Source organism: Oncorhynchus nerka, linkage group LG19 (assembly GCF_034236695.1).
Source record: "Oncorhynchus nerka isolate Pitt River linkage group LG19, Oner_Uvic_2.0, whole genome shotgun sequence".
Classification (NCBI taxonomy): domain Eukaryota; kingdom Metazoa; phylum Chordata; class Actinopteri; order Salmoniformes; family Salmonidae; genus Oncorhynchus; species Oncorhynchus nerka.
In genome coordinates this window covers 47962213-47985101 of record NC_088414.1, presented here as the reverse complement: position 1 = coordinate 47985101, position 22889 = coordinate 47962213, and the positions used below count along the sequence as shown (strand labels likewise).

Below are 22889 nucleotides of genomic sequence, written 5' to 3'. Positions count from 1 at the left end.
GGTCTACAGGGTAATGGGCCTGCATCTGACTGCTGACCTAGGACCAGTTAACTTGCTGATCACAGGAAGCTGGTCTACAGGGTAATGGGCCTGCATCTGACTGACAGGAAGCTGGTCTACAGGGTAATGGGCCTGCATCTGACTGACAGGAAGCTGGTCTACAGGGTAATGGGCCTGCATCTGACTGACAGGAAGCTGGTCTACAGGGTAATGGGCCTGCATCTGACTGCTGACCTAGGACCAGTTAGCTTGCTGATCACTGTAAAGTAGCCTGGTACTATTAACACTGTAAGGTAGCCTGGTCCTATTAACACTGTAAGGTAGCCTGGTCCTATTAACACTGTAAAGTAGCCTGGTCCTATTAACACTAAGGTAGCCTGGTCCTATTAACACTGTAAAGTAGCCTGGTCCTATTAACACTAAGGTAGCCTGGTCCTATTAACACTGTAAGGTAGCCTGGTCCTATTAACACTGTAAAGTAGCCTGGTCCTATTAACACTGTAAAGTAGCCTGGTCCTATTAACACTAAGGTAGCCTGGTCCTATTAACACTGTAAAGTAGCCTGGTCCTATTAACACTGTAAGGTAGCCTGGTCCTATTAACACTAAGGTAGCCTGGTCCTATTAACACTAAGGTAGCCTGGTCCTATTAACACTAAGGTAGCCTGGTCCTATTAACACTGTAAAGTAGCCTGGTCCTATTAACACTAAGGTAGCCTGGTCCTATTAACACTAAGGTAGCCTGGTCCTATTAACACTAAGGTAGCCTGGTCCTATTAACACTGTAAGGTAGCCTGGTCCTATTAACACTGTAAAGTAGCCTGGTCATATTAACACTGTAAGGTAGCCTGGTCATATTAACACTGTAAGGTAGCCTGGTCATATTAACACTGTAAAGTAGCCTGGTTCAACAAACACAAAGAATCAGAGATAGACAGCCTAGACAGGCTAGCCAGACAGGCCAGATATACTGACTAGCTAGGCAGGCTAGCCAGACAGACACAGGCAGACAGGCAGGCTAAACAGACAGACAGACAAACAGGAAGGCTAGCTAGCCAGACAGGCTAACTGGACAGACAGGAGACACAGGCTAACTGGACAGACAGGCTAGACAGACAGACTGGCTAGCTAACTAGACAGAAGACATACAGGCTAGCTAGATAGACAGACAGGCTAACTGGACAGACAGGAGACAGACAGGCTAGACAGACAGACTGGCTAGCTAACTAGACAGAAGACATACAGGCTAGCTAGATAGACAGACAGGCTGGCTGGCTAGATAGACTGGCTAGCTAACTAGACAGAAGACAGACTGGCTAGCTAACTAGACAGAAGACAGACTGGCTAGCTAGACAGACAGACTAGCTAACTAGACAGGAGACAGACAGGCTAACTGGACAGACAGGAGACAGACAGACAGACTGGCTAGCTAACTAGACAGAAGACAGACTGGCTAGCTAACTAGACAGAAAACAGACTGGCTAGCTAGCCAGACAGACAGAGACAGGCTAGCTAGACAGACAGACTGGCTAGCTAACTAGACAGAAGACAGACTGACTGGCTAGACAGACAGACAGACAGACAGACTGGCTAACTAGACAGACAGGCTAACTAGACAGACAGGCTAACTAGACAGACAGACAGACTGGCTAGACAGACAGACAGGCTAACTAGACAGAAGACAGACTGACTGGCTAGACAGACAGACAGACAGACAGACTGACTAACTAGACAGACAGACAGACAGACAGACAGACAGACAGACAGACAGACAGACAGACAGACAGACAGACAGACAGACAGACAGACAGACAGACAGACAGACAGACAGACTAACTAGACAGACAGACAGACAGACAGACAGACAGACAGACAGACAGGCTAACTAGACAGACAGACACACAGACAGACAAGCTGATATCGGTACAGTTACAGTTGAATAACTAATTCACTTTGAATGAAGGAGCACGTTGACCATTATGTTACATACAGTCTTTATCATGAATGAAGGAGCACGTTGACCATTATGTTACATACAGTCTTTATCGTAAAGGAACACGCAGCATGGGGTGACGGGTACAACGAGAGAGTTATTTAAGACTCTCTTCAAAAAGGAGGTTTCAGACTTACTGAGATGTTCCACCTGTAAAAGGTTTCAACAGTAAACACACTTTACATTAAAACGAGAAGTTTGGTATTTTACAACTTAGTTCCATAGTGTTACCTAGATCCAACACTTAGGGACAATGTTGATGATGACAGATACAGACCTGATATCAAACTGAAAGCATCGAGACAGACAACGTTAACCTTATTATCCAATACATGGAAGAAAGAAAAAAAACTTTACTTTATTAACCATTTACATCTATACTAGATTATTGTTGTCTGGGACTATAAGGAGACGAGATACCTATTCTGATACATTTGACTTGCCTGGAGCGCTCTGAGGCCCAAACGGCTCTAGAGAGTCCAGACACCCTTTGTGCCAAGGTGAGGTCTGGGATAGATGTCGCCCTTCTCTTTTCTACTGTATCAACACAACGCAGTAACCATGGATACGGAGGGCTCTGCTACAATGCAGGATCAACTAGTTGGTCGGGTACCTTTTAAAATCAACAAACAGAAATATCTATTGAATTTTCTGATTCGTTTAAGAAAGTTAAACAGAGAGATTATCTGAATACAATTATTAGACCCATGTCTAAAAAACAAAAATAAAAAAAGCATGTCGAGAATATAAATCCAGAATATTTAGGCAAGTTAGTTGGCTAACTCATTGATCCTGCTTTGTAGTATACCCGGTACAACTGGGAAGTGGGTTTTGGTTTGCCAGTCGTTGAACCCACAACACATGCTGTCCTCAGATCAGACATGAGTGGAGAAGAGTTTTTAGTAGAACCGATATAGTGCACTAAAACCCTATGGACCCCTGGTCAAAAGCAGTGCACTATACTGGGACTAGGGTACTATTTGGACGCGTTTACATCAAGCCTGACTGTTGAAAAGGTTGGGGTAGAACCGTAGTCCTTCCACAGAGTCGTCTCTACACAGGTGACCCATCTTCTCTGCTAGTAACAACCTGACAGACAGAGAGACAGAGAGGAGGGATAGATAGAGAGATTGGGACAGAAACATGTCACGTTATCAACCGAACAAACTACTGAATAATAAACTGTAATCATTTATAATACACTAGATTTACAAAAGTATGTGGACACCCCTTCAAATGAGTGGATTTGTCTTTCAGCCACACCCTTTGCAGACAGGTGTATAAAAATCGAGCACACAGCCATGCAATCTCCATAGACAAATATTGGCAGTAGAATGGGCCTCACTGAAGAGCTCAGTGACTTTCAGAGTGTCACCGTCATAGGATGCCACCTTTCCAACAAGTCAGTTCGTCAAATTTCTGCCCTGCTAGAGCTGCCCCGGTCAACTGTAAGTGCTGTGATTGTGAAGTGGAAATGTCTAGGAGCAAAAACGGCTCAGCCACAAAGTGGTAGGCCACACAAGCTCACAGAATGGGACCGCCAAGTGCTGAAGCACATAAAAATCATCTGTCCTCGACTGCAACACTCACTACTGAGTTCCAAACTGTTTGGGGAAGGTCCTTTCCTGGTTCAGCATGACAATGTCCCCCCCGTGCACAAAATGAGGTCCATACAGAAAGGGTTTGTTGAGATCAGTGTGGAAGAACTTGACTGGCCTGCACAGAGCCCTGACCTCAACCCCTTTGGGATGAAATGTAATGACGACTGTGAGTCAGGCCTAATCGCCCAACATCAGTACCCGACCTCACTAATGCTCTTTTGTCTGAATGGGAAGCAAGTCCCTACAGCAATGTTCCAACATCTAGCGGAAAGCCTTCCCAGAAGAGTGGAGGCTGTTATAGCAGCAATGTTCCAACATCTAGCGGAAAGCCTTCCCAGAAGAGTGGAGGCTGTTATAGCAGCAATGTTCCAACATCTAGCGGAAAGCCTTCCCAGAAGAGTGGAGGCTGTTATAGCAGCAATGTTCCAACATCTAGCGGAAAGCCTTCCCAGAAGAGTGGAGGCTGTTATAGCAGCAATGTTCCAACATCTAGCGGAAAGCCTTCCCAGAAAAGTGGAGGCTGTTATAGCAGCAATGTTCCAACATCTAGTGGAAAGCCTTCCCAGAAGAGAGGAGGCTGTTATAGCAGCAATGTTCCAACATCTAGTGGAAAGCCTTCCCAGAAGAGTGGAGGCTGTTATAGCAGCAATGTTCCAACATCTAGTGGAAAGCCTTCCCAGAAGAGGGAGGCTGTTATAGCAGCAATGTTCCAACATCTAGTGGAAAGCCTTCCCAGAAGAGTGGAGGCTGTTATAGCAGCAATGTTCCAACATCTAGTGGAAAGCCTTCCCAGAAGAGAGGAGGCTGTTATAGCAGCAATGTTCCAACATCTAGTGGAAAGCCTTCCCAGAAGAGTGGAGGCTGTTATAGCAGCAATGTTCCAACATCTAGTGGAAAGCCTTCCCAGAAGAGAGGAGGCTGTTATAGCAGCAATGTTCCAACATCTAGTGGAAAGCCTTCCCAGGAGAGTGGAGGCTGTTATAGCAGCAATGTTCCAACATCTAGTGGAAAGCCTTCCCAGAAGAGTGGAGGCTGTTATAGCAGCAATGTTCCAACATCTAGTGGAAAGCCTTCCCAGAAGAGAGGAGGCTGTTATAGCAGCAATGTTCCAACATCTAGTGGAAAGCCTTCCCAGGAGAGTGGAGGCTGTTATAGCAGCAATGTTCCAACATCTAGTGGAAAGCCTTCCCAGAAGAGTGGAGGCTGTTATAGCAGCAATGTTCCAACATCTAGTGGAAAGCCTTCCCAGAAGAGTGGAGGCTGTTATAGCAGCAATGTTCCAACATCTAGTGGAAAGCCTTCCCAGAAGAGAGGAGGCTGTTATAGCAGCAATGTTCCAACATCTAGTGGAAAGCCTTCCCAGAAGAGTGGAGGCTGTTATAGCAGCAATGTTCCAACATCTAGTGGAAAGCCTTCCCAGAAGAGTGGAGACTGTTATAGCAGCAATGTTCCAACATCTAGTGGAAAGCCTTCCCAGAAGAGAGGAGGCTGTTATAGCAGCAATGTTCCAACATCTAGTGGAAAGCCTTCCCAGGAGAGTGGAGACTGTTATAGCAGCAATGTTCCAACATCTAGTGGAAAGCCTTCCCAGAAGAGTGGAGGCTGTTATAGCAGCAATGTTCCAACATCTAGTGGAAAGCCTTCCCAGAAGAGAGGAGGCTGTTATAGCAGCAATGTTCCAACATCTAGTGGAAAGCCTTCCCAGAAGAGAGGAGGCTGTTATAGCAGCAATGTTCCAACATCTAGTGGAAAGCCTTCCCAGAAGAGAGGAGGCTGTTATAGCAGCAATGTTCCAACATCTAGTGGAAAGCCTTCCCAGAAGAGTGGAGGCTGTTATAGCAGCAATGTTCCAACATCTAGTGGAAAGCCTTCCCAGAAGAGTGGAGGCTGTTATAGCAGCAATGTTCCAACATCTAGTGGAAAGCCTTCCCAGAAGAGTGGAGGCTGTTATAGCAGCAATGTTCCAACATCTAGTGGAAAGCCTTCCCAGAAGAGTGGAGGCTGTTATAGCAGCAATGTTCCAACATCTAGTGGAAAGCCTTCCCAGAAGAGTGGAGGCTGTTATAGCAGCAATGTTCCAACATCTAGTGGAAAGCCTTCCCAGAAGAGTGGAGGCTGTTATAGCAGCAATGTTCCAACATCTAGTGGAAAGCCTTCCCAGAAGAGTGGAGGCTGTTATAGCAGCAATGTTCCAACATCTAGTGGAAAGCCTTCCCAGAAGAGAGAGGCTGTTATAGCAGCAATGTTCCAACATCTAGTGGAAAGCCTTCCCAGAAGAGTGGAGGCTGTTATAGCAGCAATGTTCCAACATCTAGTGGAAAGCCTTCCCAGAAGAGAGGAGGCTGTTATAGCAGCAATGTTCCAACATCTAGTGGAAAGACTTCCCAGAAGAGTGGAGGCTGTTATAGCAGCAATGTTCCAACATCTAGTGGAAAGCCTTCCCAGAAGAGTGGAGGCTGTTATAGCAGCAATGTTCCAACATCTAGTGGAAAGCCTTCCCAGAAGAGAGGAGGCTGTTATAGCAGCAATGTTCCAACATCTAGTGGAAAGCCTTCCCAGAAGAGTGGAGGCTGTTATAGCAGCAATGTTCCAACATCTAGTGGAAAGCCTTCCCAGAAGAGTGGAGACTGTTATAGCAGCAATGTTCCAACATCTAGTGGAAAGCCTTCCCAGAAGAGAGGAGGCTGTTATAGCAGCAATGTTCCAACATCTAGTGGAAAGCCTTCCCAGGAGAGTGGAGACTGTTATAGCAGCAATGTTCCAACATCTAGTGGAAAGCCTTCCCAGAAGAGTGGAGGCTGTTATAGCAGCAATGTTCCAACATCTAGTGGAAAGCCTTCCCAGAAGAGAGGAGGCTGTTATAGCAGCAATGTTCCAACATCTAGTGGAAAGCCTTCCCAGAAGAGAGGAGGCTGTTATAGCAGCAATGTTCCAACATCTAGTGGAAAGCCTTCCCAGAAGAGAGGAGGCTGTTATAGCAGCAATGTTCCAACATCTAGTGGAAAGCCTTCCCAGAAGAGTGGAGGCTGTTATAGCAGCAATGTTCCAACATCTAGTGGAAAGCCTTCCCAGAAGAGTGGAGGCTGTTATAGCAGCAATGTTCCAACATCTAGTGGAAAGCCTTCCCAGAAGAGTGGAGGCTGTTATAGCAGCAATGTTCCAACATCTAGTGGAAAGCCTTCCCAGAAGAGTGGAGGCTGTTATAGCAGCAATGTTCCAACATCTAGTGGAAAGCCTTCCCAGAAGAGTGGAGGCTGTTATAGCAGCAATGTTCCAACATCTAGTGGAAAGCCTTCCCAGAAGAGTGGAGGCTGTTATAGCAGCAATGTTCCAACATCTAGTGGAAAGCCTTCCCAGAAGAGAGGAGGCTGTTATAGCAGCAATGTTCCAACATCTAGTGGAAAGCCTTCCCAGAAGAGAGGAGGCTGTTATAGCAGCAATGTTCCAACATCTAGTGGAAAGCCTTCCCAGAAGAGAGGAGGCTGTTATAGCAGCAATGTTCCAACATCTAGTGGAAAGCCTTCCCAGAAGAGTGGAGGCTGTTATAGCAGCAATGTTCCAACATCTAGTGGAAAGCCTTCCCAGAAGAGAGGAGGCTGTTATAGCAGCAATGTTCCAACATCTAGTGGAAAGCCTTCCCAGGAGAGTGGAGGCTGTTATAGCAGCAATGTTCCAACATCTAGTGGAAAGCCTTCCCAGAAGAGTGGAGGCTGTTATAGCAGCAATGTTCCAACATCTAGTGGAAAGCCTTCCCAGAAGAGAGGAGGCTGTTATAGCAGCAATGTTCCAACATCTAGTGGAAAGCCTTCCCAGGAGAGTGGAGGCTGTTATAGCAGCAATGTTCCAACATCTAGTGGAAAGCCTTCCCAGAAGAGTGGAGGCTGTTATAGCAGCAATGTTCCAACATCTAGTGGAAAGCCTTCCCAGAAGAGTGGAGGCTGTTATAGCAGCAATGTTCCAACATCTAGTGGAAAGCCTTCCCAGAAGAGAGGAGGCTGTTATAGCAGCAATGTTCCAACATCTAGTGGAAAGCCTTCCCAGAAGAGTGGAGGCTGTTATAGCAGCAATGTTCCAACATCTAGTGGAAAGCCTTCCCAGAAGAGTGGAGACTGTTATAGCAGCAATGTTCCAACATCTAGTGGAAAGCCTTCCCAGAAGAGAGGAGGCTGTTATAGCAGCAATGTTCCAACATCTAGTGGAAAGCCTTCCCAGGAGAGTGGAGACTGTTATAGCAGCAATGTTCCAACATCTAGTGGAAAGCCTTCCCAGAAGAGTGGAGGCTGTTATAGCAGCAATGTTCCAACATCTAGTGGAAAGCCTTCCCAGAAGAGAGGAGGCTGTTATAGCAGCAATGTTCCAACATCTAGTGGAAAGCCTTCCCAGAAGAGAGGAGGCTGTTATAGCAGCAATGTTCCAACATCTAGTGGAAAGCCTTCCCAGAAGAGAGGAGGCTGTTATAGCAGCAATGTTCCAACATCTAGTGGAAAGCCTTCCCAGAAGAGTGGAGGCTGTTATAGCAGCAATGTTCCAACATCTAGTGGAAAGCCTTCCCAGAAGAGTGGAGGCTGTTATAGCAGCAATGTTCCAACATCTAGTGGAAAGCCTTCCCAGAAGAGTGGAGGCTGTTATAGCAGCAATGTTCCAACATCTAGTGGAAAGCCTTCCCAGAAGAGTGGAGGCTGTTATAGCAGCAATGTTCCAACATCTAGTGGAAAGCCTTCCCAGAAGAGTGGAGGCTGTTATAGCAGCAATGTTCCAACATCTAGTGGAAAGCCTTCCCAGAAGAGTGGAGGCTGTTATAGCAGCAATGTTCCAACATCTAGTGGAAAGCCTTCCCAGAAGAGTGGAGGCTGTTATAGCAGCAATGTTCCAACATCTAGTGGAAAGCCTTCCCAGAAGAGAGGAGGCTGTTATAGCAGCAATGTTCCAACATCTAGTGGAAAGCCTTCCCAGAAGAGTGGAGGCTGTTATAGCAGCAATGTTCCAACATCTAGTGGAAAGCCTTCCCAGAAGAGAGGAGGCTGTTATAGCAGCAATGTTCCAACATCTAGTGGAAAGACTTCCCAGAAGAGTGGAGGCTGTTATAGCAGCAATGTTCCAACATCTAGTGGAAAGCCTTCCCAGAAGAGTGGAGGCTGTTATAGCAGCAATGTTCCAACATCTAGTGGAAAGCCTTCCCAGAAGAGAGGAGGCTGTTATAGCAGCAATGTTCCAACATCTAGTGGAAAGCCTTCCCAGAAGAGTGGAGGCTGTTATAGCAGCAATGTTCCAACATCTAGTGGAAAGCCTTCCCAGAAGAGTGGAGACTGTTATAGCAGCAATGTTCCAACATCTAGTGGAAAGCCTTCCCAGAAGAGTGGAGGCTGTTATAGCAGCAATGTTCCAACATCTAGTGGAAAGCCTTCCCAGGAGAGTGGAGGCTGTTATAGCAGCAATGTTCCAACATCTAGTGGAAAGCCTTCCCAGAAGAGTGGAGGCTGTTATAGCAGCAATGTTCCAACATCTAGTGGAAACATTCCCAGAAAATGTTTAAGCAATGTTCCAACATCTAGTGGAAAGCCTTCCCAGAAGAGAGGAGGCTGTTATAGAACAATGTTCCAACATCTACAAAGCCTTCCCAGAAGAGAGGAGGCTGTTATAAGCAATGTTGAACATCTAGCCTTCCCAGAAGAGTGGAGGCTGTTATAGCAGCAATGTTCCAACATCTAGTGGAAAGCCTTCCCAGAAGAGTGGAGGCTGTTATAGCAGCAATGTTCCAACATCTAGGGAAAGCCTTCCCAGAAGAGTGGAGGCTGTTATAGCAGCAATGTTCCAACATCTAGTGGAAAGCCTTCCCAGAAGAGTGGAGGCTGTTATAGCAGCAATGTTTTCCAACCTAGTGGAAAGCCTTCCCAGAAGAGTGGAGGCTGCCTCCCCTAGCAGCAATGTTCCAACATCTAGTGGAAAGCCTTCCCAGAAGAGTCCAGGCTGTTAACCACAATGTTCCACATCTAGTGGAAAGCCTTCCCAGAAGAGAGGAGGCTGTTATAGCAGCAATGTTCCAACATCTAGTGGAAAGCCACCCAGAAGAGACCTGGCTGTTATAGCAGCAATGTTCCAACATCTAGTGGAAAGCCTTCCCAGAAGAGTGGAGGCTGTTATACCACAATGTTCCAACATCTGTGGAAAGCCTTCCCAGAAGAGAGGAGGCTGTTATGCAGCAATGTTCCAACATCTAGTGGAACCACTAGAAGGCTGGAGGCTGTTATAGCAGCAATGTTCCAACATCTAGTGGAAAGACTTCCCAGAAGAGTGGAGGCTGTTATAGCAGCAATGTTCCAACATCTGTGGAAAGCCTTCCTCTAAGAGAGGAGGCTGTTATAGCAGTGAAGGGGGGACCAACTCCATATAACATTTTTTTAAAAATGTTTAAATGTTTAATTTTACCGTTATTTAACCAGGCAAGTCAGTTAAGAACAATTTATTATTTACAATGACGGTCTAACCACTGGGTTGACTGCCTTGTTCAGGGGCAGAACCACAGATTTTTACCCTGTCAGCTCCTCCATTCTATCCACAACCTTTGGCCACCCTCCAACACTCTAACCACTAGGCTACCTGCCTCCCTACACTCTAACCACTAGGCTACCTGCCTCCCCTCCACTCTAACCACTAGGCTACCTGCCGCCTCCACTCTAACCACTAGGCTACCCTGCCTCCCTCCACTCTAACCACTAGGCTACCTGCCGCCCCTCCACTCTAACCACTAGGCTACCCTGCCGCCCTCCACTCTAACCACTTTGGCTACCTGCCGCCCTCCACTCTAACCACTAGGCTCACATTGCCGCCCCTCCACTCTAACCACTCAGGCTACCTGCCGCCCTCCACTCTAACCACTAGGCTGACCTAGTGGCCCCTCCACTCTAACCAGAAGGCTACCTGCCGCCCCTCCACTCTAACCACTAGGCTACCTGCCGCCCCTCCACTCTAACCACTAGGCTACCTGCCTCCCCTAACTCTAACCACTAGGCTACCTGGAGCCCCTCCACTCTAACCACTAGGCTACCCTGCCGCCTCCACTCTAACCACTGGCTACCTGCCACCCCCTCCACTCTAACCACTAGGCTACCTGCCTCCCCTACACTCTAACCACTAGGCTACCTGCCGCCCCTCCACTCTAACCACTAGGCTACCCTGTTACCCTCCACTCTAACCACTAGGCTACCCTGCCTTACACACTTAACCACTAGGCTACCTAGAGCCATGGTTACACTCTAACCACTAGGCTACCTGCCGCCCTCCTACTCCACTCTAACCACTAGGCTACCAGCCACCTATGATTTTGGAAGGAGATGTTTGACGAACAAGTGTCCGTTACTTCTGTTCACATTGTGTTTACCAACAATAATCAGGACAGTTGTAGTTCTATATCCAGTCAGGGACTAGAGAGTGAGTAGTGGTACCTACCTTACTTTAGACAGAAGAACAGAGAGACCGAGCAGCATGGCAAAGTCCTCAGCTGTCAGAGAGCCTTTATCAGTTACCTACGTTAAGGAGAGAGAGAGAGTTACTATAGAGAGGAGAGTGGAGAGGGAGAGTTACAGTTACTACAGAGCCATGGTTACACATGTTACAGTAAGTTAGTTACTATAGAGCCATGGTTACACATGTTACAGTAAGTTAGTTACTATAGAGCCATGGTTACACATGTTACAGTAAGTTAGTTACTATAGAGCCATGGTTACACACGTTACAGTAAGTTAGTTACTATAGAGCCATGGTTACACATGTTACAGTAAGTTAGTAGTTACTATAGAGCCATGGTTACACATGTTACAGTAAGTTAGTTACTATAGAGCCATGGTTACACATGTTACAGTAAGTTAGTTACTATAGAGCCATGGTTACACACGTTACAGTAAGTTAGTTACTATAGAGCCATGGTTACACATGTTACAGTAAGTTAGTAGTTACTATAGAGCCATGGTTACACATGTTACAGTAAGTTAGTTACTATAGAGCCATGGTTACACATGTTACAGTAAGTTAGTTACTATAGAGCCATGGTTACACATGTTACAGTAAGTTAGTAGTTACTATAGAGCCATGGTTACACACGTTACAGTAAGTTAGTTACTATAGAGCCATGGTTACACATGTTACAGTAAGTTAGTAGTTACTATAGAGCCATGGTTACACACGTTACAGTAAGTTAGTTACTATAGAGCCATGGTTACACATGTTACAGTAAGTTAGTAGTTACTATAGAGCCATGGTTACACACGTTACAGTAAGTTAGTTACTATAGAGCCATGGTTACACATGTTACAGTAAGTTAGTAGTTACTATAGAGCCATGGTTACACATGTTACAGTAAGTTAGTTACTATAGAGCCATGGTTACACATGTTACAGTAAGTTAGTTACTATAGAGCCATGGTTACACATGTTACAGTAAGTTAGTTACTATAGAGCCATGGTTACACATGTTACAGTAAGTTAGTAGTTACTATAGAGCCATGGTTACACATGTTACAGTAAGTTAGTTACTATAGAGCCATGGTTACACATGTTACAGTAAGTTAGTTACTATAGAGCCATGGTTACACATGTTACAGTAAGTTAGTAGTTACTATAGAGCCATGGTTACACATGTTACAGTAAGTCAGTTACTATAGAGCCATGGTTACACATGTTACAGTAAGTTAGTTACTATAGAGCCATGGTTACACATGTTACAGTAAGTTAGTTACTATAGAGCCATGGTTACACATGTTACAGTAAGTTAGTAGTTACTATAGAGCCATGGTTACACATGTTACAGTAAGTTAGTAGTTACTATAGAGCCATGGTTACACATGTTACAGTAAGTTAGTTACTATAGAGCCATGGTTACACATGTTACAGTAAGTTAGTAGTTACTATAGAGCCATGGTTACACATGTTACAGTAAGTTAGTTACTATAGAGCCATGGTTACACATGTTACAGTAAGTTAGTTACTATAGAGCCATGGTTACACATGTTACAGTAAGTTAGTTACTATAGAGCCATGGTTACACATGTTACAGTTAAGTTAGTTACTATAGAGCCATGGTTACACATGTTACAGTAAGTTAGTTACTATAGAGCCATGGTTACACATGTTACAGTAAGTTAGTTACTATAGAGCCATGGTTACACATGTTACAGTAAGTTAGTTACTATAGAGCCATGGTTACACATGTTACAGTAAGTTAGTTACTATAGAGCCATGGTTACACATGTTACAGTAAGTTAGTTACTATAGAGCCATGGTTACACATGTTACAGTAAGTTAGTTACTATAGAGCCATGGTTACACATGTTACAGTAAGTTAGTTTACTATAGAGCCATGGTTACACATGTTACAGTAAGTTAGTTACTATAGAGCCATGGTTACACATGTTACAGTAAGTTAGTTACTATAGAGCCATGGTTACACATGTTACAGTTTAGTAGTTACTATAGAGCCATGGTTACACATGTTACAGTAAGTTAGTTACTATAGAGCCATGGTTACACATGTTACAGTAAGTTAGTTACTATAGAGCCATGGTTACACATGTTACAGTAAGTTAGTTACTATAGAGCCATGGTTACACATGTTACAGTAAGTTAGTTACTATAGAGCCATGGTTACACATGTTACAGTAAGTTAGTAGTTACTAGTTTGTTAGTTAGTTACTATAGAGCCATGGTTACACATGTTACAGTAAGTTAGTTACTATAGAGCCATGGTTACACATGTTACAGTAAGTTAGTTACTATAGAGCCATGGTTACACATGTTACAGTAAGTTAGTTAGTTAGTTACTATAGAGCCATGGTTACACATGTTACAGTAAGTTAGTTACTATAGAGCCATGGTTACACATGTTACAGTAAGTTAGTAGTTACTATAGAGCCATGGTTACACATGTTACAGTAAGTTAGTTACTATAGAGCCATGGTTACACATGTTACAGTAAGTTAGTTACTATAGAGCCATGGTTACACATGTTACAGTAAGTTAGTTACTATAGAGCCATGGTTACACATGTTACAGTAAGTTAGTTACTATAGAGCCATGTTACAGTTACACATGTTAAGTTTTAGTAGTTACTATAGAGCCATGGTTACACATGTTACAGTAAGTTAGTTACTATAGAGCCATGGTTACACATGTTACAGTAAGTTAGTAGTTACTATAGAGCCATGGTTACACATGTTACAGTAAGTTAGTAGTTACTATAGACTATAGAGCCATGGTTACACATGTTACAGTAAGTTAGTTACTATAGAGCCATGGTTACACATGTTACAGTAAGTTAGTTAGTTACTATAGAGCCATGGTTACACATGTTACAGTAAGTTAGTTACTATAGAGCCATGGTTACACATGTTACAGTAAGTTAGTTACTATAGAGCCATGGTTACACATGTAAGTTTGTAGTTACTATAGAGCCATGGTTACACATGTAAGTTAGTAGTTACTATAGAGCCATGGTTACACATGTTACAGTAAGTTAGTTACTATAGAGCCATGGTTACACATGTTACAGTAAGTTAGTTACTATAGAGCCATGGTTACACATGTTACAGTAAGTTAGTAGTTACTATAGAGCCATGGTTACACATGTTACAGGAAGTTAGTAGTTACTATAGAGCCATGTTACAGTTAGTTAGTTACTATAGAGCCATGTTACAGTACGTTAGTTACTATAGAGCCATGGTTACACATGTTACAGTAAGTTAGTAGTTACTATAGTTACTATAGAGCCATGGTTACACATGTTACAGTAAGTTAGTTACTATAAAGCCATGGTTACACATGTTACAGTAAGTTAGTAGTTACTATAGAGCCATGGTTACACATGTTACAGTACGTTAGTTACTATAGAGCCATGGTTACACATGTTACAGTAAGTTAGTAGTTACTATAGAGCCATGGTTACACATGTTACAGTAAGTTAGTTACTATAGAGCCATGGTTACACATGTTACAGTAAGTTAGTTACTATAGAGCCATGGTTACACATGTAAGTTAGTTACTATAGAGCCATGGTTACACATGTTACAGTAAGTTAGAGCCATTACTATAGTTACTAGCCATGGTTACACATGTTACAGTAAGTTAGTTACTATAGAGCCATGGTTACACATGTTACAGTAAGTTAGTTACTATAGAGCCATGGTTACACATGTTACAGTACGTCAGTTACTATAGAGCCATGGTTACACACGTTACAGTAAGTTAGTTACTATAGAGCCATGGTTACACATGTTACAGTAAGTTAGTTACTATAGAGCCATGGTTACACATGTTACAGTAAGTTAGTAGTTACTATAGAGCCATGGTTACACACGTTACAGTAAGTTAGTTACTATAGAGCCATGGTTACACATGTTACAGTAAGTTAGTAGTTACTATAGAGCCATGGTTACACACGTTACATTAAGTTAGTTACTATAGAGCCATGGTTACACATGTTACAGTAAGTTAGTTACTATAGAGCCATGGTTACACATGTAAGTTTGTAGTTACTATAGAGCCATGGTTACACATGTTACAGTACGTTAGTTACTATAGAGCCATGGTTACACATGTAAGTTAGTAGTTACTATAGAGCCATGGTTACACATGTTACAGTAAGTTAGTTACTATAGAGCCATGGTTACACATGTTACAGTAAGTTAGTTACTATAGAGCCATGGTTACACATGTTACAGTAAGTTAGTTACTATAGAGCCATGGTTACACATGTTACAGTAAGTTAGTAGTTACTATAGAGCCATGGTTACACATGTTACAGTAAGTTAGTAGTTACTATAGAGCCATGGTTACACATGTTACAGTAAGTTAGTAGTTACTATAGAGCCATGGTTACACATGTTACAGTAAGTTAGTAGTTACTACAGAGCCATCATTACACACGTTACAGTAAGTTAGTTACTATAGAGCCATGGTTACACATGTTACAGTAAGTTAGTTACTATAGAGCCATGGTTACACATGTTACAGTAAGTTAGTAGTTACTACAGAGCCATGGTTACACATGTAAGTTAGTAGTTATATTAATCTTGTGGAAATTCCTGTCTGTATTCCTTCTGTACATTTGTCTTCGAGGTATTCATGGATCCACCCGAGCAGGTCCAGATCCAGAATGAAAACAAATGTCACGGGTCTGGGTCGTATATGATATGATACATGATATGACTAATATGATATGATACATGATATGACTAATATGATATGATACATGATATGACTAATATGATATGATACATGATATGACTAATATGATATGATACATGATATGACTAATATGATATGACTAATATGATATGATACATGATATGACTAATATGATATGATACATGATATGACTAATATGATATGACTAATATGATATGATACATGATATGACTAATATGATATGATACATGATATGACTAATATGATATGATACATGATATGACTAATATGATATGATACATGATATGACTAATATGATATGATACATGATATGACTAATATGATATGATACATGATATGACTAATATTATATGATACATGATATGACTAATATGATATGACTAATATGATATGATATGACTGATATGATTGATGTGATATATGATATGATATGATATATGATATATGATGTGATATATGATATGATATATGATATGACTGATATGATTGATATGATATATGATGTGATATATGATGTGATATATGATATGATATATGATATGACTGATATGATTGATATGATATATGATATGATATATGATGTGATATATGATGTGATATATGATATATGATATGATATATGATATATGATATGATATATGATGTGATATATGATGTGATATATGATATATGATATGATATATGATATGATATATGATGTGATATATGATGTGATATATGATATGATGTGATATATGATGTGATATGTGATATATGATATATGATATGATATATGATGTGATATATGATGTGATATATGATGTGATATATGATATGATATATGATGTGATATATGATGTGATATATGATATGATATATGATGTGATATATGATATGATATATGATATGATATATGATGTGATATATGATGTGATATATGATGTGATATATGATGTGATATATGATATGATATATGATGTGATATATGATGTGATATATGATGTGATATATATGATGTGATATATGATATGATATATGTGATATATGATATGATATATATATGATGATATATGATGTGATATATGATATGATATATGATGTGATATATGATGTGATATATGATGTGATATATGATGTGATATATGATGTGATATATGATATGATATATGATGTGATATATGATGTGATATATGATGTGATATATGATATGATGTGATATATGATATGATATATGATGTGATATATGATATATGATGTGATATATGATGTGATATATGATATATGATGTGATATATGATGTGATATATGATGTGATATATGATATATGATGTGATATATGATGTGATATATGATATATGATATGATATATGATGTGATATATGATGTGATATATGATGTGATATATGATATATGATATGATATATGATGTGATATATGATGTGATATATGATATATGATGTGATATATGATGTGATATATGATGTGATATATGATGTGATATATGATATATGATGTGATATATGATGTGATATATGATGTGATATATGATATGATATATGATGTGATATATGATATATGATATGATATATGATGTGATATATGATGTGATATATGATATATGATGTGATATATGATGTGATATATGATATATGATGTGATATATGATGTGATATATGATATATGATGTGATATATGATGTGATATATGATATATGATGTGATATATGATATGACTGATATGATTGTTGAAGACTATGCAGAATTCATAGACGAAGACTTCCAAAAGTCTTGTGATGAAATAATTTCTATTAATGGAATTTTGAAAAAATGTATCAGCAAGTTAAAAGAGAACAAATCTTCAGGGAATGATTTATTAGTGAATTCTATAAATATTTTCAGGACGATATTGTTATATTTAATGTTTTTAAGGAGGCAATTGATTTAGGGGGTCCTGCCTGTTTCTATGACACAAGGCCTTATTTCTGTAATACACAAACCAAACAAAGATTCTATGATGTTAGAAAATTGGAGACCAAATCACATTAATGAACAATGATGGAAAGCTGCTTGCATCCATCTTTGCAGAAAGACTTAAAAAAGGTCTTGACCAAATCATTGATGAAACTCAGTCTGGTTTTATGAAGGGCAGACATACACAGTGGGGCAAAAAAAGTATTTAGTCAGCCACCAATTGTGCAAGTTCTCCCACTTAAAAAGACGAGGCCTGTAATTTTCTTCATATGTACACTTCAACTATGACAGACAAAATGAGAAAAAAATCCAGAAAATCACATTGTAGGATTTTTAATTAATTTATTTGCAAATTATGGTGGAAAATAAGTATTTGGCCAATAACAAAAGTTTATCTCAATACTTTGTTATATACCCTTTGTTGGCAATGACAGAGGTCAAACGTTTTCTGTAAGTCTTCACAAGGTTTTCACACACTGTTGCTGGTATTTTGGGCCATTCCGCAATGCAGATCTCCTCTAGAGCAGTGATGTTTTGGGGCTGTTGCTGGGCAACACAGACTTTCAACTCCCTCCAAAGAGTTTCTATGGGGTTGAGATCTGGAGACTGGCTAGGCCACTCCAGGACCTCGAAATGCTTCTTACGAAGCCACTCCTTCGTTGCCCGGGCGGTGTGTTTGGGATCATTGTCATGCTGACAGACCCAGCCACGTTTCATCTTCAATGCCCTTGCTGATGGAAGGAGGTTTTCACTCAAAATCTCACGATACATGGCCCCATTCATTCTTTCCTTTACACGGATCAGTCGTCCTGGTCCCTTTGCAGAAAAACAGCCCCAAAGCATGATGTTTCCACCCCCATGCTTCACAGTAGGTATGGTGTTCTTTGGATGTAACTCAGCATTCTTTGTCCTCCAAACATGACGAGTTGAGTTTTTACCAAAAAGTTATATTTTGGTTTCATCTGACCATATGACATTCTCCCAATCTTCTTCTGGATCATCCAAATGCTCTCTAGCAAACTTCAGACGGGCCTGGACATTTACTGGCTTAAGCAGGGGGACACGTCTGGCACTGCAGGATTTGAGTCCCTGGCGGCGTAGTGTGTTACTGATGGCAGGCTTTGTTACTTTGGTCCCAGCTCTCTGCAGGTCATTCACTAGGTCCCCCCGTGTGGTTCTGGGATTTTTGCTCACCGTTCTTGTGATCATTTTGACCCCACGGGGTGAGATCTTGCGTGGAGCCCCAGATCGAGGGAGATTATCAGTGGTCTTGTATGTCTTCCATTTCCTAATAATTGCTCCCACAGTTGATTTCTTCAAACCAAGCTGCTTACCTATTGCAGATTCAGTCTTGCCAGCCTGGTGCAGGTCTACAATTTTGTTTCTGGTGTCCTTTGACAGCTCTTTGGTCTTGGCCATAGTGGAGTTTGGAGTGTGACTGTTTGAGGTTGTGGACAGGTGTCTTTTATACTGATAACAAGTTCAAACAGGTGCCATTAATACAGGTAACGAGTGGAGGACAGAGGAGCCTCTTAAAGAAGAAGTTACAGGTCTGTGAGAGCCAGAAATCTTGCTCGTTTGTAGGTGACCAAATACTTATTTTCCACCATAATTTTCAAATAAATTCATTCAAAATCCTACAATGTGATATTCTGGATTTTTTCTCTCTCGTTTTGTCTGGATTATAAAACCTCTAATATAATATTTAAGATTAAATGGAAACAAAAATATTTAAGGAATGAGGATTTGCATTTGGAATATAATCCCTAATTTAATATTCCAACAGATTGGTATTATTAACATTTACTAAAATGCACCTTTGATGTGGGTAAAAACCCTATGAAGCTTGCTCACTTTCATAAACAAGTACTTCTAATGTACAAACACACATTTTCCCCACATAGGTACAATCTGGAATAATAAATACATGAAATACAACAACAAAAAGTATTTGTTTTTCCAGAACTGGTTTGACAACAGCACTATCTGGGTTAAACAATAATTGTATAATGATGGACGACTATATGATTACCCAGAATTCATGAGAAAACACCATGTTACATTCACTCCCGAGGAGTATGAAATTGTTGTTAGAGCAGTCCCTAAATGTGTTGTTAGGGCTGTTAGAGCTGTCCCCAAAGGTGTTGTCCCTAAAGGTGTTGTTAGAGCTGTCCCTAAAGGTGTTGTTAGGGCTGTTAGAGCTGCCCCTAAAGATGTTGTCCCTAAAGGTGTTGTTAGAGCTGCCCCTAAAGATGTTGTCTCTAAAGGTGTTGTTAGGGCTGTTAGAGCTGCCCCTAAAGATGTTGTCCCTAAAGGTGTTGTTAGAGCTGCCCCTAAAGATGTTGTCTCTAAAGGTGTTGTTAGAGCTGTTAGAGCTGCCCCTAAAGATGTTGTCCCTAAAGGTTTTGTTAGAGCTGTCTCTAAAGGTGTTGGTAGAGCTGTCCCTAAAGGTGTTGGTAGAGCTGTCCCTAAAGGTGTTGTCCCTAAAGGTGTTGTTAGAGCTGTCCCTAAAGGTGTTGTTAGAGCTGTCCCTAATGGTGTTGTTAGAGCTGTCCCTAATGGTGTTGTCCCTAAAGGTGTTGTTAGGGCTGTCCCTAAAGATGTTGTCCCTAAAGGTGTTGTTAGAGCTGTCCCTAAAGGTGTTGTCCCTAAAGGTGTTGTTAGAGCTGTCCCTAAAGATGTTGTCCCTAAAGGTGTTGTTAGGGCTGTCCCTAAAGATGTTGTCCCTAAAGGTGTTGTTAGAGCTGTCCCTAAAGGTGTTGTTAGAGCTGTCCCTAATGGTGTTGTTAGAGCTGTCCCTAATGGTGTTGTCCCTAAAGGTGTTGTTAGGGCTGTCCCTAAAGATGTTGTCCCTAAAGGTGTTGTTAGAGCTGTCCCTAAAGATGTTGTTAGAGCTGTCCCTAATGGTGTTGTTAGAGCTGTCCCTAATGGTGTTGTCCCTAAAGGTGTTGTTAGAGCGGTCCCTGAAGGTGTTGTCCCTAAAGGTGTTGTCCCTAAAGGTGTTGTTAGAGCTGTCCCTAATGGTGTTGTTAGAGCTGTCCCTAATGGTGTTGTCCCTAAAGGTGTTGTTAGAGCTGTCCCTGAAGGTGTTGTCCCTAAAGGTGTTGTTAGAGCTGTCCCTAAAGGTGTTGTCCCTAAAGGTGTTGTTAGAGCTGTCCCTAAAGGTGTTGTTAGAGCTGTCCCTAATGGTGTTGTTAGAGCTGTCCCTAAAGGTGTTGTTAGAGTTGTCCCTAATGGTGTTGTTAGAGCTGTCCCTAATGGTGTTGTTAGAGCTGTCCCTGAAGGTGTTGTCCCTAAAGGTGTTGTTAGAGCTGTCCCTGAAGGTGTTGTCCCTAAAGGTGTTGTCCCTAAAGGTGTTGTTAGAGCTGTCCCTAAAGGTGTTGTTAGAGCTGTCCCTAATGGTGTTGTTAGAGCTGTCCCTAAATGTGTTGTCCCTAAAGGTGTTGTTAGAGCTGTCCCTAAAGGTGTTGGTAGAGCTGTCCCTAAAGGTGTTGTCCCTAAAGGTGTTGTTAGAGCTGTCCCTAAAGGTGTTGTCTGTCCCTAAAGGTGTTGTTAGAGCTGTCCCTAAAGGTGTTGTTAGAGCTGTCCCTAAAGGTGTTGTTAGAGCTGTCCATAAAGGTGTTGTTAGAGCTGTCCCTAAAGGTGTTGTCCCTAAAGGTGTTAGAGCTGTCCCTAAAGGTGTTGTTAGATCTAAAGGTGTTGTTAGAGCTAAAGGTGTTGTTAGAGCTAAAGGTGTTGTTAGAGCTGTCCCTAAAGGTGTTGTTAGATCTAAAGGTGTTGTTAGAGCTAAAGTTGTTAGAGCTAAAGGTGTTGTTAGAGCTAAAGGTGTTGTTAGAGCTAAAGGTGTTGTTAGAGCTGTCCCTAAAGGTGTTGTGTAGAGCTGTCCCTAAAGCTGTTGTTAGAGCTAAAGGTGTTGTTAGAGCTGGTCCCTAAAGGTGTTGTTAGAGCTGTCCTAAAGGTGTTGTTAGAGCTGTCCCTAAAGGTGTTGTTAGAGCTAAAGGTGTTGTTAGAGCTGTCCCTAAAGGTGTTGTCAACTGTTGAGGATTTTGTAGCCTAAAGGAAGGAATTGACATTTTAAACTGTCCAAATGTTAACATGTTTATAAAGGTGTTGTTACTAGAGCCCTTGGACAAGTGTCCCAGCCCTCAAGTTGTTAGAGCAGCCCTAGGACAAGTGTTGGAATGCTAAAGGTGTTGTCCCTAAAGGTGTTGTTAGAGCTGTCAGCCCTCTAAAGGTGTTGTTAGAGGTGGAATGCCCCTAAAGGTGTTAGTGTTGTAGAGCTGTCCCTAAAAGTGTGCTATTCTTCTCTTAATGCAGAGAATATAACAATACTCAAGTGCAACAGCCCTGGACAAGTGAAGTGAGGATTTTGTAGCAGCCCAATACAACTAGAATGCAGCCCTAGGAATTGACATTTTAAACTGTCCATGTAATAACATGTTTATAAGTGAGTGAAACTAGGACAAGTCAATATGTTACTATTCAGCCTCTGCTAACATGTACTGGAATGCAGCCCTAGGACAAGTGAGTGGAATGCAGCCCTGGAATGCAGCCCTAGGACAAGTGGAATGCAGCCTGGAATGCAGCCCTAGGACAAGTGGAATGCAGCCCTAGGAATGCAGCCCTAGGACAAGTGGAGTGGAATGCAGCCCTAGGACAAGTGGAGTGGAATGCAGCCCTAGGACAAGTGGAGTGGAATGCAGCCCTAGGACAAGTGGAGTGGAATGCAGCCCTAGGACAAGTGGAGTGGAATGCAGCCCTAGGACAAGTGGAATGCAGCCCTAGGACAAGTGAGAATGCAGCCCTAGGACAAGTGAGGTGGAATGCAGTGGAATGCAGCCCTAGGACAAGTGAGGTGGAATGCAGCCCTAGGACAAGTGAGTGGAATGCAGCCCTAGGACAAGTGAGTGGAATGCAGCCCTGGAATGCAGCCCTAGGACAAGTGAAGTGGAATGCAGCCCTAGGACAAGTGGAATGCAGCCCCCTAGGACAAGTGAGTGGAATGCAGCCCTAGGACAAGTGGAGTGGAATGCAGCCCTAGGACAAGTGAGTGGAATGCAGCCCTGGACAAGTGCAGCCCTAGGACAAGTGAGAATGTGGAATGCAGCCCTAGGACAAGTGGAGTGGAATGCAGCCCTAGGACAAGTGAGTGG

The 22889-nt window shown here is 42.0% G+C and overlaps 1 protein-coding gene across 1 annotated transcript in view; it reads right to left on the bottom strand.

The window, feature by feature from the left end:
• Positions 1-1976: 1976 nt before the first annotated feature.
• Positions 1977-22889, bottom strand: part of vps36 (vacuolar protein sorting 36 homolog) — a 70259-nt gene continuing 49346 nt past the window's right edge. Inside the window, exons 13-15 of the mRNA XM_065004997.1 lie at positions 18846-18855; positions 11040-11116; positions 1977-3081 (exon numbers count right to left, since the gene is read on the bottom strand). Of these exons, the coding sequence (XP_064861069.1) occupies positions 2988-3081; positions 11040-11116; positions 18846-18855 (181 nt within the window). The 3' untranslated portion in view covers positions 1977-2987. The remainder of the gene's footprint in view (positions 3082-11039; positions 11117-18845; positions 18856-22889) is intronic.